This window comes from Ovis canadensis, chromosome 3 (assembly GCF_042477335.2).
Source record: "Ovis canadensis isolate MfBH-ARS-UI-01 breed Bighorn chromosome 3, ARS-UI_OviCan_v2, whole genome shotgun sequence".
NCBI classification, from domain to species: Eukaryota; Metazoa; Chordata; class Mammalia; order Artiodactyla; family Bovidae; genus Ovis; species Ovis canadensis.
Window position 1 is genome coordinate 196,272,501 of NC_091247.1, and position 20,761 is coordinate 196,293,261.

General features: G+C 38.2%; 1 protein-coding gene across 1 annotated transcript in view; it reads right to left on the bottom strand.

Moving 5' to 3' along the window:
- The window catches only part of IRAG2 (inositol 1,4,5-triphosphate receptor associated 2), a 74,564-nt gene extending 54,748 nt beyond the window's left edge, over positions 1–19,816 (bottom strand). The window contains exons 1-9 of the mRNA XM_069585528.1: positions 19,766–19,816; positions 18,310–18,369; positions 18,141–18,205; positions 17,242–17,341; positions 14,979–15,113; positions 13,263–13,364; positions 12,170–12,333; positions 1,721–1,835; positions 1,128–1,290 (exon numbers count right to left, since the gene is read on the bottom strand). Coding sequence (XP_069441629.1) covers positions 1,128–1,290; positions 1,721–1,835; positions 12,170–12,333; positions 13,263–13,364; positions 14,979–15,113; positions 17,242–17,341; positions 18,141–18,205; positions 18,310–18,369; positions 19,766–19,810 — 949 coding nt within the window. The 5' untranslated portion in view covers positions 19,811–19,816. The remainder of the gene's footprint in view (positions 1–1,127; positions 1,291–1,720; positions 1,836–12,169; positions 12,334–13,262; positions 13,365–14,978; positions 15,114–17,241; positions 17,342–18,140; positions 18,206–18,309; positions 18,370–19,765) is intronic.
- Between the last annotated feature and the right edge of the window lie 945 nt (positions 19,817–20,761).

The window sequence follows — 20,761 nt, forward strand, 5'->3', positions numbered from 1 at the left end:
GAAAATAAGCAAGTGCTACAAGGCTTAGAAATAATAATGAAGTGTTGAACAACCATTGCTATTTTAGAACTAGCCAATTCCTTTAAATGCTTAAACAGCTTTCTCAGATAACAGCAGAAAGGGTACAATAAATCCAAAATAAACAGAAGTCTGAAAATTTCCATCTCTAGCTTACCTTAAGCTTATAGTTAGTTATGACCCAAACCAGTAACTTTCTATAAAGGGAACCTTTATACAGCTAGAACAAGAAGCTGGTTGAACAAAAGCATTTGTCTGATGAGTGGTTTTATATGTATATATACTTTACTTTTATTGAACTATAATTCTAGAATAAAATAAGCTTAAAAATAATCTGACATCTGTCATTTGACAACTGTCTTCTCACCCAAATCCTCAGTAAACATTTCTCCACTTTTAGGTAATACAGAAAAATTACAATATTCTAATTTTTAAAGATATATATATATATATATATATGTAAAGAATATCTTAACATTTTTAAAGACTTTTCACACATATATTTTGATACACATTGAATTCGTATTTTTGCTCAACCCTAAAATAATTGCTTTTAAGAAAATAGAAAAAAAGAAAAAAAAAAGAGAGGCAGGCCTTTTCTACCATGTGATGGGTACAAACTGGCTAATAAAATCAGAGCAGAATATGTAAACAATTTGCAAGTTCAACTATTTCAGGCATACAAGATTTTTTTCCATGTTTACATTTACAGATATTGAGAAGTTTTAATTTTTTATTTTTAATTGGAGGGTAATTGCTTTACAGTTGTGTCTGTTTCTGCCATGCAACAATGTGAATCGGCTGTATGTATACCTATGTCCCCTCCCTCTTGAACCTCCCTCCTACTTGTTTAATTTTTAAAGAAATAACAGTCATGGAAAAATCTAGCTTGTCATAAACAACAAAAAGGGAAAGCTAATGGTTAAATTCTTCCTCTTAGCCACTAGGCAGACCTCTGTGAATGCCCATAACGCTGCCTTCTAGAGCCATTTCATCACCATGAGTTCAGTAATAATACAGTAGCTGGAATCAAGACAAATGACTGTAGCCCTTTTGCCCCTCACCTCAGAGTGGACTAAATTCCAACACAACAAATATTGGCTACTCACTCTTTGGTTTTCTTGTCTTCTGCCCAAGTGTCTGGCAAGTGTTCACTATCTCGGTATTTATAGTCTGGAGATTTCGTTGATCTGAAATTGCTTCCTCTAATTTATGCAGTGAAGGCTTCGCTTCTTCCCTGGCAGTGTGGGCTGCCCCATCTCCATCCTCCACCTGGATACCGACAGTTAACGCTGGATTTTAGCAGGGTGGCCGGGAAAGAAAGCAACTGAATGCTCACTCTGATTATGCACACGAAACTGAAAATGTGCTTTTCTTCTCAGGGAAGCGATAAGCCTCCACTGAACTTCTGCAATTCTGTGTTTGCATGCGCTTCGTACGCCTGAGCTATTTCTACAGTGGCAAAAGTCCTGATATGTCAAGTTGCCTCTTTCTGCAAAGTTGCCTCTTTCATCAGCAGGCTGTTGACACCGCCTCTCACAACTCCCCCTTCACTTCCTCCGCTCTCTGCTAGTCGAGAGGGACTGAACTTCGCAGTTCCTCTTTGTTTTTTTGCTTCCTCCTCCATTTTTACTTCAGGGTTTTAAGGACATCTGAGGAGACTTCCTGTGCCTGTAATGTAGTCAGTCAAAGGCCACCCTACCTGCTTCTCTGCCTCCTCCAACCACTGGCTGGCTTCTTGGACCTGCTTCCTGAAGATGGCTTCCTGCCTGACAGCAACCTCTTGCAGTTGTGTGATGGTTTCTAGTTGTTTCTGCCTGGAGTTAAAAAAAAAAAGTCCCAACCACAAGCTGTCAGTGACATTTCAACCAAGAGTTAACCCTCAGAAGTTATGACAAGTTCAGACTTGATACAGTTCTTCAGAGATGAGAGGGGAAAGTGAAAGTATTTACATACAGATAGATGCTTCCCAAATATAGAAATTTAACTGAAGCAATTATATTGCTCACTTAATCTAATAACCTCACTTACAGATAAAAAACAGTTTCCTATTCTACACTGGGATATTCAGTTCCCCACAAGCTACATTCATAGTTCTTAGCTACACTGGCACCACAATGAGGTCACTGTGACAGGTGCAATATTTACATATCACATCTAGCTTTTTCCAAAAAAAAAAAAAAAAGGAAGAATGGAAAAGAAAAAAGAGGGAAAAAAAGAAATAAGCACTTTGCTTCATGACATTAGCCTTTCTCCTTAAGAATTATCAATCATGGTATAAATACATGCACGAACACAGGAAGGGCTGTTCCCAAGAACAGATAAAAGTGAGCAGTTGGTCTTTCCACTGCAGTCTTCTCTTTTCTGAAGTCTTCCCCCTCCCTTTCTTCCTCACCCCAAATCTCTTAGTGTTATAATGTTACTCTCGTTTGGATCCAATCCTAAACCTCAAAAGATATACAAATGTATCTGTTAGCTAATGAGATTATTTAAACCATGCTATGTACTAATATATCAATGACTTTCTGGAAACAACTTGACCTAAATAAGGACCTTAGCTCAATGGAATGATATCCTTCAGGAGTTTCAAAACAGTGAGGAAGACACGGTCGGGTTTAGGCTTTTTGCGTGCCTCTCAAATGTTCATACATAAGTCAGAATCCCATTGTGCATTGGCATAAATCCAGCTTTGATTACAAGAAGGACCATATGAGAGACAAAAATGGTCTCAGAGAATGCTTTACCATTTTGGTAAGCCAGCAAACAAAACCCTAACCAAAAAAAAAACTACCAAAACACACATTCTATTCAGCATTGTTCAATAGCATGTAGTCAGTTTTTTCTTTTCTTTTCTTTAATTGTGGTAAGAACATTTAAACTGAGATCTACGCTATATACCTTAAAGTGTACAATACAGTGTTGTTAACTATAGGCACAATGATGTACAAAAGATCTCTGGAACTTATTCATCTTACACAACTGAAACTATATCTATTGAATTACACCCACCCCTCCCCAAGCCCCTAGAAACCACCATTCTACTCTGCTTCTACAGGTCTATTTTATACACTTCATGTAAATGGAATCCTGTAGTATTTGTCTTTCTGTGACTGGTTTATTTCACTTATCATAATATCTTTAAGATTTGTGGCAAATTTCCTTCTTTTCTCAAAAAGTCTTCAAAAACTTTTTAAAGGCAAATAATATTTCATTGTATGTATATATCATACTTTCTTTATTTATTCATCCTAGACGAACATTTAGATTGCGTCCACATCTTGGCTATTATGACTAATGCTGCAATGATTATGAGTGTGCAAATATCTTTTCAAGATTTTGGATTTGAATCCTTTTGGATATATACCCAGAAGTGGGACTGCTAGATCATATGGTAATTCTATTTTTAAGTTTTTTGAGAACCTCCAAACTATTTTCCATAGCAGTTGTACCATTTTAAATTCCTACCAACAGTAGGCAAGGGTTTCAATTTCTCTATACACTTACAAACACTTGGTATCTTTTGGGATTTTTTTTTTTTTTTTGTAATATAATAGCGTTCCGAACAGGTGTGATTCATTCATCATTGTGAATGACTCATTGTGGTTTTTATTTGCATTTCCCTGATGACTAATGATGTTGAACATCTTTTCATGTACTTGTTGGTCAATTTTATATCTTTTTTTGTAAAAAGGTCTATTCACTTCTTTTGCCCATTTTTAAATTGGGTTTTTCTTGTTACTGAGTTGTAGGAGTTCCTTCCATATTTTGAATATTGACCCCTTTTCAAATACATGCTCTGCAAATATTTTCTCTCATTCAATAGGTTACCTTTTCACTCTGTCATATCCTCAGATGTGTGGAAGCTTTTTAGTCTGATGTAGACTCACTTGTCTATTTTTTCTTTTGCTGCTTATGCCTTTCATTTCATATCCAAGAAAGTATTGCCAAGACCAATGTCATGAAGGTTTTCCCCCAAATTTTCTTCTAGAAGTATTATAGTTTTAAGCTTGTGCTTAACTTTTCAATCCATTTTGAGTTGATTTTTCTATATGGTGTGTGATAAGGTTCATCTTTACTCTTTTACATGTGGATATCCAGTTTCATTTGTTGACTATCCATTCCCATTGTGTATTCTTGGCACCCTACTTGAAGATTAGTTCATTATGTATGTGAGGGTTTATTTCTAGACAATCTACCCTATTTCACTGGTCTGTAGCTTTGTAATATATTTTGAAATCATCATGTGTGATACCTACAGCTTTGTTCTTTTTCAAGACTGTTTTGGTCTTTTGTAGTTCCATATGAATATTAGGAATTTTCTTTGATGAGGGTGATAGAGGAGACTGAAAATCCTGGCTTAAAACTCAACTTTCAAAAAACTAAGACCATGGCATCCAGCCCCATCACTTCATGGAAAATAGAAGGGGGAAAAGTGGAAACAGTGACAGATTTTATTTCCTTGGGCTCCAGAGTCACTGCGGACAGTGACTGCAGCCATGAAATTAAAACACTTGCTCCTTGGAAGAAAAGCTATGATAAATAGATACCATATTAAAAAGCAGAGACATCACTTTGCCAACAAGGGTGCATCTAGCCAAAGCTACCGTTTTTCCCTTAGTCATGTACAAATGTAAGAGTTGGACCATGGAGAAGGCTGAGTGCCAAAGAACTGATGTTTTCAAATTGTGGTGCTGAAGAAGACTCTTGAGAGTCCCTTGAACTTAAAGATCAAACCAGTCAATCCTAAAGGAAATCAACTCTGAGTATTCATTGTAAGGACTGATGCTGAAGATAAAGCTCCCATACTTTGACTATCTGATGTGAAGAGCCGAATAACTAGAAACGGAAAGATTAAAGGCAAAAGAAGGGGGCAGTAGAGGATGACAGAGTTAGATATCATCATTTATTGAACTGACATGAGTTTGAGCAAACTCCAGGAGACAGTGAAAGATAGGGAAGTCTGACATGCTGTAGTCCATGGAGTCACAAAGAGTCAGACACAACTTAGTGACTGAATAAAAACAAATTACTATAAAAAATTCCATTTGAATTTTAACAGAGATTGCACTGAATCTGTAGATTGCTTCAGGTAGTATGAACATCTTCACAATATTGTCTTCCAATTCATAAACACAAGATGTCTTTCCATTAATTTACATCTTTATTTCAGCAATGTCTCATAGTTTTAGTGTATAGATCTTTATCTCCTTAAAGTTTATTCTTATCTTAATTTTTTGATACTACTTTAAATAGGATTGTTTTCTCAGTTTCCTTTTCAGATAATTTATTATTAGTGTATAGAAATGCAACTGACTTATGTATGTTGATTTTGTATGTTGCATCTTTGTTGAATTTATTAGCTCTAACTGCTTTTTGTGGAGTCTTTAGGGTTTTCTATATACAGATCATGTCATCTGCAGAAATGATTTACTTCTTTCTTTCCAGTGCTAAGGCCTTTTATTTCTTTTCCTTGCCTAATTGCTCAGGCTAGGACTTAGCAGCAGCAGCAGCAGCAGGATGGTATCTATATATCTACCATTACTAGTGAGTTTTATACTTTAGTGTACTTTTAATCACTGTTTAAGGGCTTCCAAGGTGGCACAGTGGTAAAGAATCTGCCTACAATGCAGGAGACATGGGTTTGATCCCTGGGTTGGGAAGATCCCCTGATGAAGGAAATGGCAACCCATTCCAGTATTCCTGCCTAGAAAATTCCAAGGGAAAAGGAGCCTTATGGGCTACAGTCCATTTCATTTCAACTTCAGTAATTCCCTTTAGCATTCCTTATAATGCCAGCCTAGTGGTAATGAACTCCCTTGGCTTTTCTTTATATGGGAACATAGATCACCACTTTTGAGGGATAGTTTTGCTGGGTATAGTGTCCTTGTTTGGTAGTTCTTTCCTTTCAATACTTCAAATATATCATCCCACTCCTTTCTGACCTGCAAGATTTCTGCCGAGAAATCCATTGATAGTCTTATGAGTGCTCCCTTTTATCTGCCAAAACCTTCCTCTTGCTGCTTTCAAAATTCTCTCTTTGAATTTTAACACTTTGATTATAGCGTGTCTCAGTGTGGGTTTCTTTGGGTTCATCTTACTTGAAATCCTTTAGGCCTCTGGGTTCCTTCCCCAGATTTTGGAAGTTTTTAACCATTATTTCCTTGAATAACCTTTCTATCCCTTTTCTTCTCTCCTCCTTCTGGGACTCCATGATACAGATGTTGGTCTACTTGATGTCCATTAAGTTTTTTCACTCTTTCTTTTTTTCACTCCTCTGACTAAATTTCCAATGACCTCTCTTCAAGTTCACTGATCTTTTATTCTGCTTGATCTAGTCTGCTATTGAACTCCTCTGATAAAATTTTCAGTATTCTTCTCCTCCAGTATTTCTGTTTGTCGCTGGTATTTTTGTTGTTGTTAATAGCCTCACTTTGTCTCATTTTGTTCATGCATTGCTCTCCCATCCTCAATGAATACCTTTATGACAGTTACTTTGAATTCTCTGTGAGGTAAATATTTTATCTCTGTTTCATTAGGTACAGTTTTGGGAAATTTATTTTGTTCTTGTATTTGAGACATATTTTCCTATGTCTTAATTTTTCTTGACTCTTTGTATTGGTATCTTCACTTTAGAAAAAAGAACCACCTCTCCCAGTATCCACAGACTGGCCTTTTACAGGAAAAATTCCTTACCAGTCACTTTGAGCAGAGATTCTAGGACTCCCTCAGAATCTTTATGTTAGCTCAACCCACCAGTTTTGTTCTTAGTGGAACCTAAGTATCTAGGGTATGAGATTTCCATCATTGCTGATACAGGCAAGATAGAAGGCAATCTTGTAGGCAACCCCCAGAAAACCCGCAATGTTGTATGTATGATCCAACCCTTTCCTTCCCTAGGGAGAAGCTATGATCAGGAATTTTTCATCTGCTTATTCTATGCTGGCCAGGAGTGGGGACTATGATGAATCATTGTATGCTAAAACAAACCACTTGCTTTGTTTTCAGTGTCCCCCAGATGTCTAGAGTATACCCAGTTCTGTCTGCATTCTGACACAGATGAAACAGAAGCTAGTATTCTGGGCAGTCTTCAGCAAAGTTGGAATGTTGGGCACAACAGTCCAACTCTTTCCCTATCTAGAAAGAAATTCAGAGCTGGAAGGTTCCTTCTGATCATATGACACTATGCCAGGAGCAGGAATTATGGTGAAAGGGTATTGAGAATTTTCCTACCAGCATTGATGGGGCTCATTTCATGGTTACCCAGGGTGCAAGAGCCGCTTAAGTAGTCGCTGGACTTCTCATAAAAGGAATTTGTTCATGTATTACTGCTGAGTCAGTGTATCTATTGGAAGAAGGAGGGTCCATTACTTTCTATTCCACCTTCTTGCTGGTATCACCTCCTCTGCTTTTTAAGACATCAGTTTTATCTACTTTTATCTTTTCCAGGAATAGTCTAAGCTCTCAAGAGTATCCATTATCTTTCCAGGGAAAGTAAAAGGAATGTGAAGACCAACAGAAATCCGTACTTAATAATACTAAAGTTTTTCATGACTTATGTGTACTATTTACAATAACATTTATTTACTTTGATGTTATAAATATGAAGCACAGCAGCCTTAGAAATGCTTTAACAAATTAGATAGTATCATTTAGCAGATGACTATCAGTTAAAGGTATTCAGCAGAAACTTGGAAGATTTTTCTTCTATAGAGATTTTCATTATCATGTTAAGGGGTTGGGTGTGTGTGTATTTAAATTCAACAACTCTCCTTGTTATCATGTCCTAATGCTAAATCTTGAGTTTTTACTCTTACCAAGTCTGAGTCTCCCCCAGATCTTACCATCTAGTGCCCCATTTACAAAGTTTTCAGACCCAAAACACTTAAGTCAAGGATGACTCTTTCCTGCATTCCCACATCTGATTTACTAGTATGTCAGATCTGATCTATCCTTAGAACACAGTTTGAATCCAACCATTTCGTATCACCTTCACAACTATCACCCTGGCTCACATTATACCCCTCACCTGGACTATTACACTAGCGCCTAACACAATAGCTTTTTTGACCATGACTCAGTAAATGTTTTATATTTCACTCAAGCACACACACATGCACCTGGCTGAAACACAAATTTTATGAAACAGTACTTGCTCTTACTGTATGCAAAGTATTCTGATGTTTTGTGTTTATTTCTTTAAAGGGTCATAATCCAGTAAATTGATTTCAAGATATCTAATTGGTGATCTGTTATTGAAAAAAGCTCTTCTCATCTGTCTGTTTTCGATTTTGCCCTCTATAGACAGTTCTCTACCTGGCAGCTGGAATGAATTTCCGAAACACAAGTCATATTATTTCTCTGCTTATAATCTTCGACGGCTTCCCATCTACTCAAAATAAAACCCCAATTCCTAAATGTGATCTGCAAGGCTGAGGACCTGACCTCTGTTTATTTTTCCTACCTCATTGCCTACCACTTCCCAGCACTCACCCCACCCCTGCCATGCTGACCCCTTGCTGCTGTTCAAACATACCAAGCTCATTACAACCCCAGGTCCTTTCCACTAACTATTTCCACTGCCTAGAATACTCCCCAAATCATCACATATCTCACTTTCTCACCTCATTTATCTACTTAACTTACTATTCCTCAGACAGACCTTTCCTGACCATTCTTTCTAAAATTAGGTCCTTATGCCCCTGGTCAGTTTTGGTCTTCTTATCCTGCTTTAATTCTCTTCATATTACCTACTACTCCCTGGAATTGTACTATATAATTGCATGTTTGTTCATTATCTATGTCCCTTAGTAGATGTTAGTTTTATGGAGGTAGAGATTTCCATCTTATTTTCTATAATTCCCTAGCATTTAGAGGGGGAAAAAGTCCGTCAAAGAAGTGGCACCTGGATGTACGAAAACATTTGCAAATGATCACATGCTTTTCTCACCAAGCCCTCTAAGGGTTTTTTTTTTTTTTTCCTTTCACTGTTTCTTGTTGCCTCACTCGACTCTTTCCAATCCTCATCACTGGAACTATTTATCTTGCACCTGAATGAAAGCTTTCTCCTCAGCAAACAATTAACTTCTGAAAGCTTGCTTTTAATAAATATTTCCTACTTCATCTAAACATAGAAGTCTCTCTCACTCCCACAAAATACTGCACCCATGTCCTTATTCACAGTTAAGACCTATAGCCAAATCATTTTGTGTGTAGCCTCTTTGTGGTTTTGTGTCTTTTAAATTATGTTTAGAAGGCAGGAACTAAGCCATCTTTGCATTGATGAGTATCATTTTGCCTAATGCTGCTGCTGCTAAGTCATGTCAGTCGTGTTCGACTCTGTGCGACTCCACAGATGGCAGCCCACCAGGCTCCCGTCCCTGGGATTCCCCAGGCAAGAATACTGGAGTGGGTTGCCATTTCCTTCTCCAGTGCATGAAAGTGAAAAGTGAAAGTGAAGTTGCTCAGTCGTGTCTGACTCTTCGCGACCCCATGGACTATAGCCTGCCAGGCTTCTCCGTCCATGGGATTTCCCAGGCAAGAACACTGGAGTGGGTTGCCATTGCCTTCTCCTGCCCAATGCTAGGTTGAGCAAAATACTATTATATTATGCTCAGTCATATCCTACATACTCAGCTCCATACTCTTTGTAGCCCCATGGACTGTAGCCTACCAGGTTCCTCTGTCCATGGGATTCTCTAGCCAAGAATACTGGAGTGGGTTACCACTTCCTACTCCAGGGGATCTTCCCCAACCCAGGGATCAAACCTGCATGTCTTAAGTCTCCTCACTGGCAGGTAGATTCTTTACCACTATTGCCACCTGAGAAACCCTAATATTATATTAGATTTTAACAACTAGATGGTGGGGGATTAATAGTTGAAAGAACATAGGTTTTGAAGTAGACCATATCTAGGCCTGATCCCAGCTGTCACTTAACTCCACCAGGATGACGTCTCTGGAGATAAACACATGTCAAGTTTTTATCACTACATGGAACACAGCGAGCTTTTGACAAATCACACCTACTATGATTTAACTGGGCTGTTTTGTGTGTCTAATAGGATAATAGAGAATATTCACTTACTCCAAGATGACTCTAGTGCAGGCCTCTCTCAAAATAGTTTTTTGTTGCTAAACAGAAGAATTTCAATGTTCCCTTTGGTGGAGATGGTATTTGTGTAAGGAAACCGCATATCTACCTAACTGACGCCTTTACCACTGTGGGGAAGTCTGGGCTCCTGGCTTCTTAGAGAAAGCAAAAGATTGTCTTCTTGATAGTTCCTCCTGGTATTAATCTCTCTCTGATATCTAGTTTCCTTATTTGGGGGGAATAAAATTGTTTCTTCTTGCTATTCTTTTTAAGCAACTATGCTCTTTAAGTACATTTTTTTCTTTTCAGTTCAGTTGCTGTCAGGTCTGATCCTTTGTGACCCCATAGACTATAGCACACCAGGCTTCCCTGTCCATCACCAACTCCCAGAGCTTGCTCAAACTCAAGTCCGTCGAGTCAGTGACTTGATGACTTTTTCTTTTAATTTATTCTAATTTCAACTACACCCACATTCATTCATTCATCCAGTCAAAAAGCATTTCTTAAGTGAATGCTCAGTAAAGTATCAGCAGCTATATAAATAGTGATTAACAAAAGATTTAATCCCTATCCTTATTTAGTATGTTTAGTTTACAAAGTGCACAAATTTCAAGTTTTCCCCAAAAAGCATAAGAATTAACGTGAGAGGAAGGATAAGATTGTAAATCATTTTATATTTAGAGTCTTCTATTCCCTATGACTTCTTTTATTTGAAATTTAATTGACTAGGGCCCATCGAAAGCATTGTGTACTGAGTTGGAACATAAAGCCCAGTGGGATAGGAGTCAACAGATCCAGCAGCAAGTCCTTCCAATAATAGAGCTATTCATTTGTTGTTGTTGTTTTTCAGTCACCCAATCATGTCTGACTCTTTGTGACCCCATGGACTGCAGCACGCCAGGCTTCCCTGTCCTTCACCATCTCCTGGAGCTTGCTCACACTCATGTCCATTGAGTCAGTGATGCCATCCAATCATCTCATTCTCTGCTGTCCCCTTCTACTCCTGCATTCTATCTTTCCCAGCGTCAGGGTCTTTTCTTTTCTTTTTTTTCCTTAACAAGGGTCTTTTCTATTGAGTCAGCTCTTCACAACAGGTGACCAAAAGATTGGAGCTTCAGCTTCAGCATCAGTCCTTCCAATGAATATTCAGATTGATTTCCTTCAGGATTTATTGGTTTGTTCTCCTTGCAGTCCAAGAGACTCTCAAGCGTCTTTTCCAACACCACAGTTCAAAAGCATCAGTTCTTCAGTGCTCAGCCTTCTTTATGGTCCAACTCTCACATCTGTACATGACTCCTGGAAAAACCATAGCTTTGACTATACAGACCTTTGTTGGCAAAGTAATGTCTCTGCTTTTTAATATGTTCTCTATGTTTGTCGTAGCTTTTCTTCCAAGAGCAAATGTCTTTTAATTTTACGGCTACAGTCACCATCTGCAGGGATTTCAAGCCCAAGAAAATAAAGTCTGTCACTCTTTCCTCTGTTTCCCCATCTATTTGCCATGAAGTGATGAGACCAGATGTCATGACCTTAGTTTTTTGAATGTTGAGCTTTAGCCAGCTTTTTCACTCTCCTCTTTCACCTTCATCAAGAGGCTCCTTAGTTCCTCCTCACTTTCTGCCATAATGGTGGAGTCGTCTGCATATCTGAGGTTACAGAGCTATCCATATGTTTTCCATTAATAACTCAAATCTTGATCAATTCACTTTATATTCTTTTGCTTCAGTCCTCTGTAAAATTATGCAGCTTTGTGGAATGATCTCTAATGCCCCTTCTGGTTAAAAGAATTCTATATTCTGATTCCAAACTCCTTCTCTAGGAAAAATAACACATTGTTTGAGTTTCCATAGATTTCAAGCTTACTACTTGCAATTTTGAATATATAGGTCAATCTCACACTATTTCACAAGTCAGAACTGTCAAACAAAATGGTCCCCCTGAAAAACTGTCACCTGAAATCAATGTATACAACTTGAAAAAAAGTAAACTGAATGCCATGGCAAATTACAAACATGTTATATATATAAAGTAGGGGGTCTCTTATACATAAGGGATCATCACCTGGAAAGAAAGTCTCTTCTGAAATAAAAATATTCCAGCCTGAATCTCTTCAAAATGTCTATCAGTTTGGCAAACTCTTTATCAAGGGATTCTTTATGGTTTCTCAAGTTGTTCAGCATTAAGATGCAAAGATTGAGCTTCTCCTCCATAATATATCTGAATTCCTATAAGAAGAGTCACAAAACAAGTTCCACTGTTCCAATGTTAAATATAAAGAAATAACAGGCAATAGAACATGCTCTGGACATTCCAACACCAGCAGCATTCACTGTTATTGAACTCTAAAATGCTAATTGAACAGATGTCAATTCTCAGTTGCCTAAAGATGGATGACACTGTGGACTGATGACCCCAATTTAACAAGTACATATTGGGTACACACGGTGTGCCTAAAATTGAGCTTTGTTTTCTTTTTCTTAAGATAAGTGGACATTTCATCAATAATCACAGTAGCTTTATTAATAGAATAGAACAGGACTAGGAAATGCAGTAAAATCAGTATTTGTTGATTACCATATTCAAAACCATATTAAAAACCTTTGAAAAAGGTAAGACTGACAAAAGGGCTGATATTAACACTCCAGAGTTTTCAACATTTACTTCTTGCTTTAGCTTAACTTAGGGGGCTGATAGATGTTAGGAAGTTGTCCGGCAGTCAAGAAGCACAGATAATAAGTTATGGATAAATTTAAGAGATTTCCTTTTATATGCTTCCACTCTAACAAAACTGGGAATAGCTACCTAAAATGTTTCCACATTCTGATATTCCGCTAACTTCTGGTATAATAAAACTGTCAAAGTCTCAGGAATAAGATTCTTTTGCACAATAATCATTCCATCAAAGAGAATTTTGAAAAGCCAAGGAAAAATTCAAGCTTAGACCAGCCAGTTCTCACAAGGATTCAAATAAAATACGTTATTAATTTACATTTTATTTACTCTTTGTCTCTCCAATGCATATTCCATATCCTTACACTCTAAGATTTCATTGCAGTGTTATGCCTTCTCATTCTGACAATGTGTATAATAAGTTCTACCTGGGTTTGGAATGTAGAAGATAAACCAGGAAAATCACAAAATTCAGAATACTTACAGTAAGCTTGTTCTCCCACTTTTCTTTCACAGTAATCTCCGGATTAGTTACCCACTGTAGAAAATGATCAATTTGTGTTTCAACTTCAGAAACATCTTCTTGCTGAAAAAGAATTCCATACCTTCAAATAGGAATTCAGTGAAAGGCATATAAAAAGAAGTAATTTAGACAAGGTTTAATATAGGCAATTTTGAAAGTCATCAGAGAGAATTCCTTGTTATCTAATGCCACCCAGTGACTTTCCTTTATCCTAGGATGTTGCCATGTGAAGATGCTAATTCTCTACTCTACATATGCTGAATAAATCAGTTAAAACTATTTTCCAGAACAAAACCTACCCATTTTATTCCCCTCTCAAATAGAAGGAAGCAAGCATTTTCATGGATATTTTTTCATTCATTAAACTAAATATTATCTACTTAGACTAGGCAGTGACAGATTTTATTTTCTTGGGTTCCAAATCACTACAGACAGTGACTGCAGCCATGAAATTAAAAGATGCTTGCTACTTGGAAGAAAAGCTACAACGAACCTAGACAGCATATTAAAAAGCAGAGATACCACTTTGCGGACAAAGGTCCATATAACCAAAGCTATGGTTTTTCCAGCAGTTTGTACGGATGTGAGAGTTGGAGCATAAAGAATGCTGAGCACCAAAGAATGGATGTTTTCAAATCATGGTGCTGGAGAAGACTCTTGAGAGTCCCTTGGACTGCAAGGAGATCAAACTAGTAAATCCCAAAGGAAATCAACCCTGAATATTCATTGGAAGGACTGATGCTGAAGCTCCTTTCCTTTGGCCACCTGCATAAAGTCAACTCATTGGAAAAGACTCTGATGCTGGGAAAGATTGAAGGCAGGAGGAGAAGGGAGTGACAGAGGATGAGATGGTTGGATGGCATCACTGACTTAATGGATATGTGTTTGAGTAAGCTCTGGGAAACAGTGAAGGACAGGGAAGCCTGGCATGCTGCAGGCCATGGGTCAGGAATGATTTAGTGACTAAACAACAACAGCAATGTGCTAGACACTGTGAAAGGAACTGGAAATACCTACATGAAAATGGTGTTCTCAGCTTTCTCTGATCATCTAGGATTCCTAGTCAAAAATCGAGATAGAGAGAGACTTTCCTGGTAATCCAGTGGTTAAGAACTTTTCTTCCAATGCAGGTGACAGGGGTTCAATCCCTAGTCAAGGAACTAAGATCCCACATGCTACAAGGTAACAAAGCATGTGCACCACAATGCTTGAGCCCTCTTGCCACAACAACATGGCCCACGTGCTCCGGAACCCGCACACCACAACTAGAGAGAAGCCTGTGTGCCCCAACAAACGATCCTGTGTGCTACAACTAAGACCCAACACCCAAAAATAAATGAAGAAATGTTTTTCAAAAATTAAAATGGAAAAAGAAGTACTAGTAATTAGCTAGAAGGAGTTCAATAGTCTTCAGCCCTCTGATACTAAAGATTAACTTGTAGGGAATATAAGCTCAAGCAATCTATACCTAATGGTCAGCCTGTTAGTCCTGATTGACCCAGAATTAGAAGATGCACATTAGGAAGATTTGAGAAAAATCTTTTCATTTCATAATAGGATATATTTTGTTCTCAACACATAGATACGCCCATGCTCAGCAAACAGGCTGTAGGTCAGTTATCTGTAGATCTTCCTGGCCAGTGAAACAGCATACGACATGCAGATATTATACAATACCAGATTCTGAAGCATAGCTGTGAACTCCACTCCCTTTTGTTCAAGTTCTCTCAGTAACAGTAGCATTTCTTCATCCATTATCATGTCCAGAGATGACAAGCTGATTAAATTGCACTGCCACTCAGTGTCATTATTCTGAAACAAGTACCAAAATGTCCACAACCCTGTCATCCCAATGAAGAATATTCATTATTTTTATTTTATGAAAATGATGCCCATGCGTCAATGTAATGATCTCCATCAAACATTCTAAATTATCTTATGAAATCCTCCTGCGTGCATGCTAAGTCACTCAGTTGTGTCTGACTCTTTATGGCCCCATGGACTGTAGCCAGCCAGGCTCCTCTATCCATGGGATTCTCTAGGTGAGAATACTGAAGCAGTTGCCATGCCCTCCTCCAGGGGATCTTCCTGACCCAGGGATTGAGACCATATCTCTTAAATCACCTGCATTGGCAGGCGGGTTCTTTACCAATAGCACCACCTGGAACTACTCCTACACCCCCCCAAACCGCTCATTTCCTCTCTTGGATGCCTTCAGCTTAACCTTTACTCATTCTTAAAGCACACTCAGATATCTAATAGATAACATTTACATTTACATGATATAAACTTCTATGGCTCTAATTTTCTGGAAAGAAGGAACAGGAAAGAAATTCTCAGAAAAAGAAAACTGTTGGTCACGGGAGGGTGCATTCAACAAATCCCATTGAAAACAGACTGGTTTCTTTGTCTCTCTTCCACTCATAGAAGATGCTGTCAGATGTTTCACAAAGCAAGTTTCTCATACTCCTCTCGAAGTCTCTGTGTCCTCTCATACTTTAGATATATGACAACAACACATGTAACTTCCTCCTTGCTGTGAGTTGGAAAAAAGTGAATGGGCTCTTATTCCAGATTCCAATTAGAAGGCAAAGACTTCCTAATCCATTAGTGAGATAAACTTCAGCACCAGAATGTTGCCAGCTGTTTAACCCCTGTTCAGAATCATAAACCTTTACAGGCTGGCATCTTGGCGTCATTATCACCTCAGAGGACAGGGGATAAAAACACATGGCTGCGGTAGCTTAGTCACCATGTCATTCAGTCTGGCAGTTTGGCTTGGTTTCAAGAGCACACTAAGAAAACGATGCGTCTTTGCAACAGAATGTCAGGAAAGCACAGTCCTCAGCAGAATGTTCAAGACTGCCTGAGAATGCCTTAGGTGAAGCAACATATGTCGCCCTGCATCCTTGGCAGGAGATATTCAAATGGTACTTGCCCCAAGGACGTTCTCTCCTTTCAAGGTCATAGCACAGCTGTCAACAGGAGGACATTCTGGACAAATCTATCATCTACCCAACATGGGAAGACCATCAACATCGTGAAAGAAAGCAATCTGCCAGAAAACATTTCCTGCATTCCAAGCACACAACTGGAAAGTACATAGGAACGAAAATATACTAGGGAGTCAGGTTCCAACATTTCATTCACAAGAACGCGTTTGACTGTTTCCACCCCTGTTATAAATAACTACCAACAGGCTGGAGGTTTTAAGGCACTAATTCATTTTGCTATTTTAAAATTAACCCCAAACATATAAAAATGCTAATTTATGTTCAGAATATAATAATCAGTGTCATTTATTTGAGTCAGTACAATTATATTCTCAAGCAAAGAAATTTCATGTTTCTGCATGAAACAATGTAAATGAAACAAGTAAATTTTTGGTAGATACATTTACTTTGGGACTTGAAGAAATACTAAAAATAGTTCATGATCTCTACCACAATCTTTCAGACCCCAGGCTGGGGATCACTGCAGGTAGTCCTGAAAAATATCAAGATAGGAAAGATTTCTTGCGAATTCCCTGGCAGTCCAGTGGGTAGGATCCCATGCTCTCACTGCCAAGGACTTGGATTTGAACCCTGCTTGGGGAACTAAGATCACGCATGCTGTGTGGCCAAATATATATGTGTATGTGTGTCTCTGTGTGTGTGGTGTGCGTGTGTATACACATATATAAAGATTTTTAAAGTCCAGATTCACTGAACACATATTTCCACACCCCATGCTGGAGTCTCACTGTAGTTTTCAGCCATAACTTGAAAAAGATTCATTCTTCCAGACTAAGAAACTTTAGACATAGGTTCCACAAACTATCAGTGGATTCTCTCAAAATGTCATGGGTGATTTTCAGCAAGATACAGACCTTTACTTAATAGCAAGCTATGAACATGTTGATTATTTTTGTAAAGGCTTCCATTTAATGATAATTACCTACCTCTGCAGACTGAGCAAGAATGAGTTCACAGTGTAGAGATTTTACTCCTTCAGAGTCGACACTCTTATGCTCTCCACTGACATTTAACTGCATTCCATTTCTTGAAGAAAAAAAAAACAACAGTAGTCTGGTCTGGTTAGGTATGCCTTATGTTTTAAGTCACAAGAATAAGATTTATTTATCACCAAACAGTAAGCACTATGTGTGCTGTATAAGGACTGCATTAGGTACTTAAGACTACAGAGAGGAACAGAGGTAGTCTTTGCCCTCCAGGCGCTGCACACACTAGTGATTCTAGGTGGTTGCAAACAGGTAAGCCATACTTTCTTTTTAAGAATTGGAGCTAATAGTTGAATTTTTAATTTTTTCACTAAAAATCTAGATGCCTTGCTTTTCTATAAAAAATCAGAATATGTGGTCACTTTGGGTCCATATATTCTTGATGTAACAACTATCTGGAGCTAAGCAGAGTAACACCCCGTCTTTACCTGGATAATGTACTTTCCTCATTTTCACCCTGCTAATATAAGTATGTACACTTACCCCACTGACTGTACTCAGTTTGCTGCTTATGGACTTCTGGACTAGCATGTTATACAAAATCAGAAACAAATGATTAAGAAGGTAGAGTGTGTCAGGAAAGAGGTCAAAACAACATGCCATGCATGCACTCAGATTACTTAATCTCAAGGCATGAGAAAAGTAAGGGTGAGTGAGGGAGGTTGACGGAAAACGTGTGAAGGAATCCACTCTTAGGAGAGAAGCTGAGAAAACATCACAAAGTTCAGAAGGAAAGAACGTGGCATGTTCAAAGAACTGCACACAGCTCATAACACCGCTCATAATGTGGAGCGGGGGACGCATGACAGAAAGTCGGTGAGAGGTTACCCTGTACTTACATCATGAATTCCTGTTGTAAGTGCTGTAACTCTAGAGCCAGCTTGTTTTTCTCCCCTCGTAAGTTCTGGAATCACATACAACATTAGGCTGCCCATGTTACTCTCCTGGGACATTCACATTTCCGTTTAAAATCCCCACCATGCAAGTTGTGAGATTATTATGGTATACCTCAATAATGCTTCCATATTCTAGGATCGTTGACTTAAGCTCTTCTATACTTCCATCCTTCTGAAAAGTAGGAGAGAGAATTAATAGAAAATAAATGTACGAGTTTACCAAATCATATTTACTAGACTAGCAATCTGAGTCAAAGAAGAATTATAAATGCCTAATGATGTGATGAGACCTTCTACGAATCTCATGATTTGAAAATTCTGCTAGTCTGGGTTTGCAATTAAAACTATAGAAAAACAAAAGGGGCAGCAAGGCATCTATTATCTGACTGTGTTATTATGTTCTATCTCTGCCTGGTCCAGTGAAATCATACCCTGAAAGGCAATTTTAAAATCCAAGTCAAAAATTTATTACTACAGCCTATTTAAGAAAAAAACAGCAGTTTTTACCTGCAAGTGACTAATAAATTATAAAAGCATCCAATTTTACCCAGTTCAAACCATATCTTTTAAAAATCATAGTTTTGCACTCCAAGACCAGGGGGTACAGTCAGTGCCTGACCTGTAGTTGTGTCCCATGAATGGCATGGTGCCTGGGGCCTGAGAAGTATCTTACGAGTGCCGGGCGGGAGAGCAGAGTGGTGGAAGGTCTAAAGTTATGGAGGAAGTGAGCAGTCATCGCTACTACAATGTCACTATGAGGAGGAGACACAGTTGGTACCAAAGTCAGTATTCTGGTCAATGTCCACAAGCTGTGAAGGATGCCTTTGAAATGTCATAAACTTCAGGGAAAGGAAGTGAAATACTGCTCCTCCTTCCCTTTCCTGTCTTTGAATGTGGAAGCTTATTAACTTAGGCTGTGTCCTTTCTGTGTCTCTTAAAGCCACCAAACCAGCATCCCTGTAGCCAGAAAAGTTTGTTACCAAATAGGCTATGATCATGAGAGACAAATATAAATAGAGTAATATTTATCTATCGAATTAATCAGTCAAACTAGGTAGAACATAACTCAGGATATGTTGTTTTTCCCTGAAATGAATGACTGCACATTCGTTAATGTTACGAATTAAAACTTCATCATCACAGGGAGTTTCTGGTTGGTCCAATGGTTAAAACTCCATGCTTCCAGAGCAGGGGTGCAGCTTCAATCCCTGGTCAAGGAACCAAGACACTGAGTGCCCCAAGGTGTGGCCAAAAAATTAAAAACAAAAGACAAACAAAACAAAACACTTCATCACCACTATTTAGCCAGTGACTGGTAAATTGGCACACTAATATTGTTGAATAAAGGGATGAATATCACCAGAATTTACAGAGGATATATTAAAATATCCCAGTGGAAAAGTTAATATTCTTCACTCAGAAGAACAATTTTTATTCTTACAAATAAAGAAATGCCTTATGACAGAATGTTAGAATCAGATATTTTAACAGAGGTGGAGTTATGCAAATGCCTTCCTCTAATACTTGGAGGGAGTCTCCAGGATTCCATGGACAGAGACAGTACCGACCTTCTGTAAACTTGCATCTTTATTAAGCAAAGTGTTTTCATACATGTGTAACTGCATCTGAAAAGAAACACATTTAGGGAAGGCCACTAGGACATTGCTTTGGCAAAAGACAATGCCACAAAATCATGGCACAATCAGGAGATATGTTTCTGAAGCATTTTTTATATGCATGCATTTTTCACTTTATAAAGAGCCTTCCCATTAGCCTCACAACAACCCTCAAGGCCAAGGTCATTGCCCTCTCTCTACCAGGAAGGAAATCAAAGCTCAGCACTATCCAGAGACTTGCCCGATGTCACACCTAGTAAGTGACAGAACAGAGCCTAGAATCTGAGTCTCCAACTTCAGCCAAGGGCTCTTCCCACTGTTTCACATTTCACATAATAAAAGGACATAGAGTATGTTCATTTTTTGGTGAAAATAAAAATCTAGGTAGGACATGAACACAGACTACTCCATATGAGCATGCAAAAGGCTCTTCCTCTTTTAAAAAACAGTGTAAAAATGTTCAAGCTTTCTTTTAGCAAAGTGAATATTAAGGATATTATCAGTTTAAACCAAAAGCAAGCTTGTTGGCATAGACTCCTAAGTAGGATGTAATTGAGAAAAATGTATATTGTTTGAATGGAAAGCTTGGAAAAATAATAGCATAGTCAGAAGTAGAACTGTCATCATAATCATACATGTTTGAGATTCCTTTATAGTTCTCAAGGTATTTTCACATAATCCTTTCATTTGAGTTTCCAACAAGCTTGTGGATGAGGTACCCATTTAATAGATGGAAAAACTGAGATTTAAAGAAGTTAACTAATTGTTTGGGGTTAAAAATTTTACCCTGGAGAAGAAAATGGCAACCCACTTCAGTATTCGTGCCTGGAGAATCCCCATGGACAGAGGAGCCTGGCAGGCTACAGTCCATGGGGTCATAAGAGTTAGACAAGACTTAGTGATTAAACCAGCACTGCTATAAAGCTTTTAAGTTGAGAGGACAGGATT